This window comes from Myotis davidii, unplaced genomic scaffold (assembly GCF_000327345.1).
Source record: "Myotis davidii unplaced genomic scaffold, ASM32734v1 scaffold395, whole genome shotgun sequence".
Classification (NCBI taxonomy): domain Eukaryota; kingdom Metazoa; phylum Chordata; class Mammalia; order Chiroptera; family Vespertilionidae; genus Myotis; species Myotis davidii.
In genome coordinates, this window is record NW_006287904.1 from 1,807,520 (window position 1) to 1,820,540 (window position 13,021).

The 13,021-nt window shown below is 52.0% G+C and overlaps 1 protein-coding gene across 1 annotated transcript; it reads left to right on the forward strand.

Moving 5' to 3' along the window:
• Positions 1 to 1,157: 1,157 nt before the first annotated feature.
• Positions 1,158 to 12,691, forward strand: CMTM7 (CKLF like MARVEL transmembrane domain containing 7). The gene is made up of 5 exons (XM_015561249.1): positions 1,158 to 1,367; positions 5,124 to 5,222; positions 5,807 to 5,823; positions 7,670 to 7,734; positions 12,579 to 12,691. The coding sequence occupies exons 1-5, from the start codon at positions 1,185 to 1,187 to the stop codon at positions 12,689 to 12,691; spliced, it is 477 nt and encodes a 158-aa protein (XP_015416735.1). The 5' UTR covers positions 1,158 to 1,184.
• The last annotated feature ends 330 nt before the right edge of the window (positions 12,692 to 13,021 follow it).

Genomic DNA, 13,021 nt, shown 5'->3' on the forward strand with positions numbered 1-13,021 from the left:
ACTAAACCGCCCCGGCCCCGGCCCCGAGGGGTCGGTGTCAGACTGAGAGGTAGAGGAGACCTGGGCGTGGGGACCCACGCAGCTGAGCACGGGCCAGCACGCACGCTCCTGAGGCAGGCAAGCCTCCCCTCGGCCGTGGAACAACCTCAAGGCGTGAATCATTCTGTTACCACGGCTGGCTGGCTGGCCGGAGAGGAACTGAGAACATGAAAATACGTTGCTCATTAGCAAAGGGAACCAGTCCAGTGTGTAGGGTCCCTTCTCGTCGGTCATGCTCTTCTGCATTGATCTGTTGAGCAGAGCCTTTTTCGTGTGTACCGTAGGCTGCAAGCCCAGGGGGCCCTCTGGCTACTGTGCCTATCCCGAGGGCCTGGGGAGTGTGCTAGAATGAGGGGCTTCAGGAAGCAAGCGTTTTTAGCCTTGACAGCTTTACCGGCGTTAGATCCGTTTTTGTGGTTTGATTCTCTCTACAGACTCCCATGTCCTCCAGCAGGTTCTCCACAGCAGCACAACCCTCTGGGCCACAAAGGAGACCGGGGACCATCCTGTGCATTGTGGGCTGGTTGGCAGCACCCATGCCTATACCATGCGATGCCAATAGCACCCCCCACCACAGCTGGGACAGCCAAAAATGTCTCCAGACATCGCCAAAGGACACACCCTGCTCCCCACCATGCACACACCCTCTGAGAATCACCCTTCTGTAGGGAAGGGGCAACATAAAATAAATTTTGTCCTAAATTAGTTGTCCTTTTAGAACAAATCCTGCCCTAGCCGGTTTGGCTCAGTGGATGGAGCCTGCGGACTGAAGAGTCCCGGGTTCGATTCTGGTCAAGGGCATGTACCTCTGCTGCAGGCTCAATCCCCAGTCCTGGTTGGGACACATGCGGGAGGCAGTCAATCGATGTGCCTCACATCGATGTTTCTCTCTCTGTCTCTCCCTCTCCCACTCTCTGGGAAAAAAAAAAAAAAAAGGAAAAATATCCTCCGGTGAGCATAACAACAAAAAGAGAGTTTACAGGCTTGTACTGCAGGAAATTGTACCCATCCCGCCTATTTGTAGGGAGGCATCCTGAATTACAGCAGTTCCTCGATTTTCGGTGGTGGTTCGTGTTTCTGTTACGTTGTTGCCATTTGGTCCCGGGCGCCCCTCCTGGTGGCATTTCTCTGAGGTGTCCGTGCTTATGTCTCAGGTCAGCCTGCTGATCGCCTTCATCTGCGTGAGGAGCTCTCCGTGGATCAGCCAGAGTGCCTACAGATACTTCGAAGTGGTCACCATCTGCAACTTGATCATGATCCTCGCCTTCTACCTGGTCCACCTCTTCCGCCTCTACCGCGTGCTCACCTGCATCAGCTGGCCCCTGTCGGTAAGGGAGTGGCCTGGCCCTGCCCTCGGCCCAGAAGTCAGGATGTTAGCTGGGCACTGAGACCCCCTGGAGCCCTCTCATCTGCCCCCCCACACACCTCTTGCACCATCCTTCGCTGCTTCAGCCCTGCGTTTCCCACTGTTGGGTGGACATATCTGCTTGTCTGATGTCCCGCTGCTTCTAACACTCACCTTCCAGCCACGGGAAAACTCGGCCTCTCACCCCAATGTTTATCCTCTCAAGCGACAGATAATGGGCTGTGTGGGGGAGTTGGGAGGAGGAACATGGAAGGAAGAAGCTGACAAAGGTGATGGGTATTTGTACCGTGGTGAGTATTGGATGATAACATTTGTCAGCTAAAATGGACCGGCAGAGTCCGAGGAAAGAGTTCAAAGTGGCCAGGGTTTTCTCTTCCCACTATATTATTTTTTTAAAACAGCTTTATTGATAGATAGTTCACACGCCAAACAGTTACCCATTTAAAGTATATAATTCAGTGGGTTTTAGTATATTCCCAGAGCTGTGCAACCACCCATCACAATCCATTTTAGAATGTTTCATCACCTCAGAAAGGAACTCCATGCCCTTTCACTGTCACCATCAACCCCTCATCCCCTCCAGCCCTGACCAGCCACTAATGTACTTTCTGTCTCTCTAAATTTTCCTATTCTGGATATTTCAAGTAAATGGAATCATATATATGGTCTTCTGTGACTGGCTTCTTTCACTTAGCAGAGTGTCTTCGTGGTTTATCTAAGTTGTATTGTGTGTCAGTACTTTTTTTCCTTTTCATAATAGCCAAGTAGTGTTCCACTGAACAAATATACCACATCTGTTCATCCCTGATGGGCATGTGGGTTGTTTCCACCTTTTGGCTATTACAAATACTGCTGCTATGAACATTCATGTGCAAGTTTTATGTATGGACATGATTTCACTCACTTGGGACTATAACTCAGAGTGGAATTGCTAGGTCACATGGTCACTATGTTTAATTGTCTGAGGACCTGCCAGACTGTTTTTCCAAAATGGCACATCCGTTTACATTCCCATCAGCAATGTATTCGGGTTCCAGGTTTTTCTACACCCTGTCAGCACGGGCTATTTTCCTACTTTCTTCTTGCTTTAGGTTTACTGTGCTCCTCTTTTCCAGTGTCTTAAGGTGAAGGTTAGGTTATGAATATGAAACCTTTCTTCCTTTTCCATTTACAGCTATAGACACCTCTCTGAGCACCGCTTTCGTTGCTTCCCATAATTTGGGTGTATTGGGTGTTCATTTTCATTCATCTCCAAGTATTTTTCTAATTTCCCTTGTGATTTCTTCTTTGACCCATTAATTAGTTAGGGAATGTGTTAATTTCTACAAATTTGTGAGTTTCCCAAATTTCTATCTGTTATTTATTTCTAATTTTATTCTGTAGTAGTTGGAGAACACACCTCACGTTATTTCGGTCCTTTTATATCTATTGGGGTTGTTTTTATGGTTTGGCATATGGTCTACGACAGTGGTTCTCAACTTTCCTAATGCCGCGACCCTTTAATACAGTTCCTCATGTTGTGGTGACCCCCAATTTCATTGTTACAAATTGAACATAATTAACGCATAGTGATTAATCACAAAAACAATGTGTAATTATATATGTGTTTTCCGATGGTCTTAGGCGACCCCTGTGAAAGGGTCGTTCGAACCCCAAAGGGGTCGCGACCCACTGGTTGAGAACCGCTGGCCTACAGTCTGTGCTGAAGAATGTTTTATGTGCATTTGAGAAGAACATATATTCTACTGTTGTTGGGTAGAATGTTTCATAGGTGCCTGTTACGTCTAGTTGTTGGATAGATGGATGTCCATCGTTATAAAATGTCCCTTTTAATCTCTGGTAACGTTTTTTTTGTTTTAAAATCTACTTTGTCTGATACAACTACAGCCACTCTAGCTTTCTTTTGGTTGCTATTTGAATGACACGTCTTTTCCATCCTTCTCCTTTCAACTTATTTGTGTCTTTGAATATAAAGTGTGTCTCCTATAGAAAGCACGTAGTTGGATTTTTTTTTTTTAAATCTAGTCTGACAACCTCTGCTTCTTGGTTGAATTGTTTAATCATTCACATTTTAAGAGAAGTTCCTCTTACGTTGCTAGGTTGTAAGGCCCCTTTCAAAGTTGTGGCACCTTTTTGCTGCTTTTGAGAGCAAGTTCCTCTGGGCTCCCCTGATACTCACAGGGAACAAGCAAAGGAGAGAATAAAGGCTGGGGGGAGGAGTGGGGCGAGAATGAGGGAGGGCTGAAAGGGGAGTGAATGTTGGAAGGATACATTCAGCCACACAGTTTTTTAGCCCAGAACATGTTGGCACCTTCCTTTAGGACCCTCTCTCTCTCAAGTCATTTTCCCCCAGAGAATCTTGGCGTAGGGAACCTCCAGTTACTGATCTGCTCTTGGTCAAAATCTCTGTGGTCCACCTTGTGATACTGCTTTCTCATCGCTCGGGGAGAAGTCAGGGTCTTCGATTTTGCACGGCTTTGACAGGAGCTGCAGCCTGAAAGTGGGATGCTTGCCCAACATTGAACAGCCGCCTGCCCTGACGGGCAGAACTTCACGAAGGAATCTTCTCTGAACTCTCGCTGGAGACTGCACATGCAGACGCTCTGGGTTCAGAGTGAGCGTTATGAATGGCCTTGAACCCCCGTCCTGCTCTGACCTGGTATTTACTGGGGAGGAAGAAGGAGGAGGTGGAAGTGCGTCCATGCTGCTGAATGACACCCTGATCCTGGAGAGTGAGTGGACGGCAATGGACAGCCCTGCGGACCCACCCGGAGGCGGAGCAAAGGCGGAGTCAGTCCCACCAGGAGACTTACCGCAGAGCTTGGCCTCGGGTGCATTTCTGTAGAGAAGAGAGAAGACAAAATGCAGATGAAACCAAGCGGGCTGAGGAATGAGAATGCCCGCGCCCACCACACGCCCGGGCACTTGGCAGAAGGGCCGGTACCACACTCCAGGCTCTCACTCCGGGCCGGAGGGGGCCAAGCACCTGTCAAGTCCACAACTAAAAAACAGCTCACAAAGCAGGCAGCCACCAGAGCCAGCTCAGTGAGCCCAGAACATTCTCTGAAGCAGAAGCGAAAGGCACCCATCTCTCTCTTTTTTTAATATATTCCCATTGATCTCAGAGAGGAAGGGAGAGGGAGAGATAGAAACATCAATGATGAGAGAGAACCATTGATCGGCTGCCTCCTGCACGCCCCCCACTGGGGATCGAGCCCACAACCTGGGCATGTGCCCCTGACCGGAACCGAACCTGGGAGCCCTCGGTCCGCAGGCCAGTGCTCTATCCACTGAGCAACACCGGCCAGGGCACCCATATCTTTAAGGGGCCTCGCTTCTCGGGGCTGGAGCTTTGCTTAAACTCCCCAGCCTGGGTGCTGGGAGAAGCTCGGGGGCTGTGTAGTAGCTTTGGCCGGCGGTCAAGGTACTGTCTACAGGTTGATCTCAGGAGTGGAGCAGCCTTTGGTGGATTTCTGTCCTCATACAGGAAGTGTCCTTTCTTCCTGTCCCCTTCCTTCCTCCCTGCCTGCCTGGCATCTTTTCTCTCTTGCTCGGCCCCATCCTGGCCAGCCTCACGCGTCTGTTTGCTGTGATCTGCGCTGCTCCTGTCGGGGTGCTACACTCCCTCCTCTTCTGTTCATCTCTCCTGATGCCCGGTTGCCTCTCGGCCCTAGGAGCGGACCCCCGACCCACGGCTCTGCTTTGTTTTTGCCCCCAGGAACTTCTGCACTATTTAATCGGCACCCTGCTCCTCCTCATCGCCTCCATCGTGGCCGCCTCCAAGAGTTACAGCCAGAGCGAGCTGGTAGCCGCCTCGGTGAGGATCTCCTGGGGGCGCCTTCGCAATGAGTCCATGCTTTCCGGGCTCGTTTTCTTCTTGACGGGGACAGCGGAGGGATCGTTTTGTGGGGCCTTTCTTTCTCAGAATCGGTACCCACCTTGATCCAGCCAGCCCGGTCCCCAAGAGGCTTAAACGGAGGGTCTCAGGAGCTGAATCATCAGGGCTGTTGGCAAACGAATCGCCCCAGCGGCCCGGGCCTCTCTCTTGCAGCCGCCCCTTACATCGGGCAGCAAGTGGATTTGAAATCACGTGTCCGTTGTGGTCATTGGCTCGTGGCCCCGTGCGGAGAAATATTCTGGAGCCTCTTGGGCCCAAGGGAACAGCGCTGTGATCTGCTGGTGAGGTCGGCCATCCGTCCTAGCTTTATCAGTCCTAACTTTTAGCCACATTCAGGCCAGGAAGGAATCTTCCTATTCCTTTCAAAGGTGAAATTGGCCCCTCTGATAGCCTGAACAGAGGTAGCATGGAAATGTACAAAACTGCAGTGCTGTGGGATCCATTTATACCTACCACACAAATACACACGCATAGATACATATGTGTATGCCATTATCTTAAAGATTTATGGACTCCTGTCATATGATTTCTGACTTAGCGAATTCTTTTCCATTTGGTGGCCTGTGGGCCAGTACCGATTTGCCTCACTAAGGAGCAAGACTTTTAAAATGACTTTTAGGCAGAGCTGTCTGCGTGATGCCACTCTTTCATGTGCAGACTTTACCAAAATCCCCCAGGCTTTGGGCCAAGAGTGGGTTCGCACCTGGAATTCTACCGAGGGGTGGAGCCTGCCCACTAAAGGTCGGCATGGGGCAGAAGGTCACTCCTCCGAACACTCATGCCACCAACAGCCCTCCCTCCCTCCACCACCTTGTACCCCTCAGGACCCCCTCCCTGCAGGCTCCAAGGAGAGGTGTGGTTGCCACCCACAGGGTTCCACCTGCAGACAGGCCGGTGGAGGGGGCACGAAGAAAAGTTGTGCCCACTGTGCTCCAGGCCCACATGGGGAGAGGTCCACTGGGTTTTATGATTCAGGTGGCACAGAATGGTGTGGGCCCTGGAATCCCAATCGGCCCCTTTTATCATACACCATCTCTGTGCCTGGGACCAGGCCTGTTTCCGTGGAGGAGCCGGAAGAAATAAAAAGATAGGGTCCTTGCTTAGGGAGAGTGGTGATCCAGCTCAGGAGTCAGGGCCAAGGCGCGTGGTACATTTTGCAAACCAGGCATCGCCATCCGGAAGGGCATTATGTGGCCATAATGAAGAAGCTGTTCCATTATGCAGTGCAGACAGTAGGAGACCAGGACAGGGTATAATGTGCTAATTGTGCAGAACAGACAATGAGAGGCCGGAGCAGCCTCGAACAGGCTGATTATGTGGCGCAGACAGTCGGTACAAAAGGAGCCAAGGGAACGGAGCTGGGGGGAGGGGAGAGGGTGTGTAGGCCAAAAAAGGGGCGGGGCGGGGGGCAGCCCCTTATGCAAACCAGCAGCCAGGCTTGAAGAGAAAGCCCAGCCTGGAAGATCCTGCCCTTTGCCCTGGGCCCCTCCTCCTGGACGGCAGCCGTGGTTTCGGGGGCACTTGGTGGCAACATAGTGAGCCTGGGGCTCTTTGCCAGCCTGAGGTCAGCTGGGCCACAGGTAGAGCAGAGTGTGGACTCTGGAGCCAGGCTCCCTGGGCTCCAGTCCCAGGTCTGGCCCTTGCTGTCTCTGTGGCCCTGGGCAATTCATTGACCCCCCTGACCCCCCATTTCTTCAGCTGCAAAGTGAGGGGCTGAGAGGGTCACACCAGGACCCACCTGGCAGAGTTAGAAGACTGGTGGGCGCAGAGTACGTGCCCCATAAACCAGCTGCAGCTGCCAGATTTGTTCACAAGTAAGGAAAATGGCTTCAGGCTTTGCAGTTCCATGCCAAACACCAACCTCCTCATCTGTGGAGTGGGGACGGGGCACCCAGACACCTGCTTCTCACTTGCCGGTTTGATGAGCCCCAGGCGAGGCCCTGTTCCTGTCTGGGCACCCCATCCCCCATCCACAGATGAGGAGGTTGGACGAGGTGAGGGCCCCACAGTTGAGCACTGGGTGGACCCTGAGAAACTAAAGGAGCGCTTGCTGCCTGAACGTATTTTAGTCCAATGTTATTTAAATACTAGAGACCCAGTGCACAAATGCGTGCACAGGTAGGGTCGGGCCTGCTTGCCCTATGGGGGCCATCGGGCTAGGCTGGTGGAGGGGGAGGGGCCATGGGCAGTTGGCTGGCCGGCCCCACCCCCTGGTCAAACTCCCAGGCGAGGGGACAATTTGCATATTAGCCTTTTGTTATACAGGACATGCAAACGTAAGGCTAGATAACAAAGCCTCACCTCCCGGCTCTCGCCCAGCTATGAAACCAGACAGGAAACCATCGTGAATGAAATGCAAAAAAAACCCCCTTCCTCTGCCTGGCGAGCGTGTGGCTGTCCTACAAGATCTCCTGTGTGACCCAGTCCACAGGTGAGTGCTGGTTGTCCGAACACGGGTGATCTCCGTGAGCTCAGGGGCCGGAGCACAGCCTGTTCCGGGCCTCACAACAGATCACAGGCCGCTGTAGAGGAGGCCGCAAGGCACAGGCGCCCGGGACCTCTGCTCGGCCCCGTGCCCGCCGCGCCCAGGGATGCCCCGACGTGCCAGCCTCTGATGGAGAAGCATTTTCTTTACATGTTTCCTAATGACAGAGAGAAAATAAGGGACATTTAGAAAATGCAAATAAGAACAAAATGTTTTTAATAAAAACCATCTGTCCTCACACTATCCCAAAATAGCACATGCTGGCCATCTTTCCTTCCAGTATTCCCTCTCTCTGGGTAATATACGGAGATGGAGATGGAGATGGAGATGGAGAGAGAGAGAGAGAGAGAGAGAGCGCTGGAGATACATATGTATACATGTCGCTTTGATTAAAAGGACCAGAACGGTGTAGGTTATTTTGTAACCTGACCTTTTTCTCCTACTTGACCATCTACCAGACACTTTCCCCATGTTGGTAGGTGCTCTTTTCTGTCATCCTTTTTTTTGTTGTTGTTGTTGTTAATCCTCATCTGAGTATTTTTTTTCCATTGATTTTTTGGAGAGAGTGGAAGGGAGGGAGGGAAGAGGAGGGGGGAAAAGAGAGAGAGAGAAACATCGATGTGAGAGAGACACATCAATTGGTTGCCTCCTGCATGTGCCCCAACTGGAGCTGGGGATCAAACCTACAACCCAGGGACATGCCCTTGAATGGGAACCAAACCCTGGACCTTTTGGTGAGTGGGCCAACACTCTAATGACTGAGCAACACCGGCCAGAGCTTCTGTCCTTCTTAATGGCTCCATGGGGTCACACTGACCCTGTTGCATGTCTGTGCTACAGTTTTCTTGTCTCCTGTGAGGGGCATTATCTTTTGTTGTTGTTATATAATTCTTTGCTACTAAAAAACGCTGTAATGAACATCCTTATAAATATATCCCCATACCATACCTAATATTTTTTATCTTAAGAATTGCTGAAAGCTTGAACCCGCTAATTTAATTAATCCTTTCTTTGATCTAGCACTTCCTTTCTTTGTTCTTTTTTTAAAAATGCATGAAAGAGGTGGCAGCATTTACATTACATTTCCTGCAGAAGGAGCTTCCCTTTCCTCCCAGGGCCACTGGCAAAAAGCTCACAGGAAGGGTGCCCGTCTCCAAAGACCACACAGTGTCGGGTGCCACTGAGGCGACACGGCCGGAATAGACAAATGCAGAGACAGAGTAGCTCCGCGGTTGCTCACGGCTCAGGGGAGGTGGGACACAGGGCTGCCCGCCAACGGGCATGGGGTTCCCTGTTGAAGTGATGACAATGTTCTAAAATGGTCGTGCAGTTCTGCGACTACAGTGCAGATCATGGGTGAATTCTGTGGGATACGGATGATATCTCCATAAAGCTGTGTAAGGGCAAACGTGAATGATGAAAACATTGCACCCTGGGGTGGGCAGGAATCGGGATGGGTATCCCCTCTGCACTATTTAACTTTTTTTTTAGAGATGCATTTAAACAGAATAAAAGAATCCCAATGAAAGTTGGTGCTGGTGGAGGAAGGCAGTGCACCGAGCGGAACATGGTCACCCGGCCGGTGTGTGACTTCTGGGCGGGCCCCGCCCTGGCCGGCCGGCCTCACCTTGCCTTTTCCTCCCCAAGATGCAGCCGTCTGAGGACACCGCGGCCTCCGGGCCCGCAGAAGGCCCCGCAGGGCGTGTGGCCCCGCAGGCAGGAGGACCTTCGGCCGGTGACCTCAGGAGAGACTTCCGAACCTGTGTTCCGGTGCCAAAGCCCTGCCCGGCTGGCGGGCACGGAGGGCTCTCCTCCCCCTGGGCTCCCGGCTGCTCCGGACCTCTCTCTCCGGCCTGTTCTCCTGGGAGAACAGTCTCCTCATCTGGGAAAGAAGAGCAGCCGCCAGGGAAATCTGGCCTCTGCCTCCTGCTCTTCGAACGGCCTCCGGGGACTGGTGACCGGACCTAACACAACGGAGAGGTTTCTGGATGCTCCTGCACAAATCCCCCTCCTCGCGGGAGTGGCGCTGCCTTAAGTCTCCCCGTGAAAACCAAGCCCTCTCCTAACTTATCAGCTGGGGCATCTGCTCTCTTTCTTCACGTGCGGCCGGCTGTGGAAGAGAAGCCCTCTGGTCAGCCTGGCGCCAAAGACGAGATCTCAGTCTCCTTTCCCGGCTCTGCCTTCGTGAGCTGTGAGCTGTGTGTGTGTGTGTGTGTGTGTGTGTGTGTGTGTGTGTGCGTGCATGCTTTTGTGGATGTCTGTGTGCGTGTGTGTGTGCTTGTGTGGATCTGTGTGTGTGTGTGTGTAGGGTTTTTTTTAAATAAAATATTGACTTGACCAATTGCAGAAGGATTCTTATTAAACCAGAAGAATACACTAGCAGGATGGGCACCAGCCTCTAAAGACCACACAGTGTAGGATTCCGTCGATGTGAAAAGTTGTAAAACCAGGAGTGAAGTGATGGGGCCCGTGAAGCTCAGGGAGAGATGCTCCCCGGGGACCACGCAGGTCGGGGGGCGGGGGATGAGACCAGTAAAGGATGCAGCCCACAGTGGCCTCTCAAGATTTGCATATTTTCAAAGTAAATTGATTTCAAGAGTGAAAGTCAGTACTGTTCACGAAAGACATAAAGCAGGACTCAAAGCAACACGGGCAGCCTTAAAAAAGGACATTCTGACACATGCTCCCCCGGGGATGATCCTGGGAGACACTCTGTTAAGTGAAATAGCTCAGACACAAAGCAACAAATGCTGTCTGATTCCCTCCCATAAGGGACCTAGCATAGTCAAGATTCAGAGACAGAACGTAGGATGGTGTTTGCCAGGTCTGAGGCGAGGGGAATAGGGACTTAGTGTTTAATGGGTACCGTTTCCATTCAGGAAGCTGAAAACATTCTGGAGATGGACAGTGGTGATGGGCACCATAACATAAATGTCATTAATGCTACTGCACTGTATACCTAAAAAATGTTAAAATGGTAAATCTGTTGTGTATATCTATATACGTTTTTATTGATTTCAGAGAGGATGGGGGAGAGAGAGAGAAACATCAGTGATGAGAGAGAATCACTGATCGGCTACCTCCAGCATGCCCCACACTGGGGATAGAGCCCACAACCTGGGCATGTGCCCTGACTGGGAATCCAACCGTGACCTCCTGGTTCATAGGTTGATGCTCAACCACTGAGCCACACCATTGGACTCCAATGATTTTTAGAGGGGAAGGTAGAAACACCGATGTGCGAGAGACAAATCGATTGGTTGCCTCCCCCATGCACCCCGACTGGGGTGGGATCCAACCTGCAACCCAGGTACATGCCCTTGATCAGGAATTGAACCCGGAACCCTTAGCACAAGCTGGCACGCTAACCACTGAGCACACTGCCCAGGGCTGCCTGCCCCTGTCTTTGAGGGCCTGAGGGGAAAGCACCTGCACCCTGAGCGAACAGGCAATGGAGTTGGAGACTCAAGGAGAAAGCCGAGTGGACATGCGGTAAGTGACAGAGCTGGAATGTGAGCCCAGGTCAGGTGCCTCCTGGGCCCAGCCTGTGGCCACCCCACCTGGGGCCACTGGGATGTTAGGGCAGGGCTGGCGCTGCCGGGCTTCCTCCGTGGGCAGTTGGCCCTGGCCTGACGCACCCCTGGGCTGGGCCTCCAGCCGGGACCGGGAATGCTCCGTGACCCAGAGTGGCCCCTGCCCTGGGTGCAGCCGCCCAGCCTCTTCCCAGCATGAAAAGCAAACTCGTGTCGCCAAGGAAACGCAGCTGGTTTGGGACCCTCAGCAACCGCCACTTCCCTCTGTGTGGCGGTTTCTGACCTGCATCCTGTGAACGCGGTGCTTTGTGCTTCGGGGGCCTCACAGATACCTGGTCTGATGTGCACAACATCCGGCAACACCCAAAACGCGCGCACTGCTGTCATCAGCAGCAAACGCTGACACTGGGAGCCGCACAGGCGCCCTCACCTCGGGCAGCCCTGGGGGAACCCTGCTTGTGGCCTGTCAGCTGCTAAAACCCCTCCCAGGCAAGCGGGGACCTCTCCGTCCTACACGATTAAGAAAAAGCAGCGGCTAACCGGTTCGGCTCAGTGGATAGAGCATCAGCCTGCGGACTGAAGGGTCCCGGGTTCGATTCCAGTCAAGGGCATGTACCTGGGTTGCGGGCACATCCCCAGTAGGAGGTGTGCAGGAGGCAGCTGATGGATGTTTCTAACTCTCTGCCTCTCCCTTCCTCTCTGTGAAAAATCAATAAAATATTTTTTTATTTTTTTAAAAAAAGGCAGCAGGATGAATCCAAAGAAGCTACAGCCCCACTAGCTCCTTACTCCAAACCGGGCTTTTCCAACTAACCCGCCGTTCTTATGAACTGGGTTTATAATAAGTTAATGTTGCAAATTGATAGTTGTATGGATACCCTATTTCCTGTTTGATATCATGGAGTTTCACATATGATTCAGATTGAAAAGGGGGGTTTCTCTGCTTGGGAAAGACACACACTAGGAAGCCCCTGATCGATGGAAGGAGCTGCAGGCGGGCTGCTGGGCAGGGGCACGGACAGGTTCTAGCAGGCGGACGGAGGGGCACCCTCAGCACGACTGCCCTGAGCATACCTGGTGCCTCCGCAACTTGCAAGGAGGTTGAAGCCACTTATATGGTTTGGGTTTTATTACAATTTTCAGTGTGCAAAGAAAATCATGCACATTTTTAAAAAGACCACGATTAACCCCAGGTAGAGTTGTGCAGAAAAGGCACGTTGTGGTATGAAGTGTGCCATGTGGCTCACTTCTGGGCAGCGATGACAGCCAGAATAGGGGCCACGCTGGATATTGGCCAGACCAACACTGTGAAGAAACCTCGCTCCCACGCAGGGGTGCACCGCCGAGAGAAGGGAAAATTGGATTTTTAGGGTAAACATTTCCTGATTTTTAAGTGCTGCCAAATAAACTTTTTAAAAATATATTTTTATTTATTTCAGAGCGGGAGATAGAAACATCAATGATGACAGAATCATTGGCTGCCTCCTGCATGCCCCACGCTGAGCCTGCAACTCGGGCACACGAACCTGCAACTCGGGCACACGAATCGGGACCTCCCGGTTCATAGGTCCACGCTCAACCACTGAGCCACCCGGCGGGGTCAAATACACCTTTTTAAGGTACACTCCCTCCAGGCCAGACCAAGCCTGTGGGGGACGTACATGCAGCCAGCGGGCCCTCCGTTTGCAACTCTGCGGGCC

What these genes read in the sequence shown, in the direction of transcription:
- CMTM7 (XM_015561249.1), top strand. Translation starts at nt 1,185, where the DNA reads ATGTCTCAGGTCAGCCTGCTGATCGCCTTCATCTGCGTGAGGAGCTCT. An exon ending in GCATCAGCTGGCCCCTGTCG is followed by an intron (nt 1,368 to 5,123) that starts GTAAGGGAGTGG and finishes TTTTGCCCCCAG; the next exon opens with GAACTTCTGCACTATTTAAT. An exon ending in CTGTGTGACCCAGTCCACAG is followed by an intron (nt 7,735 to 12,578) that starts GTGAGTGCTGGT and finishes ACTTCTGGGCAG; the next exon opens with CGATGACAGCCAGAATAGGG.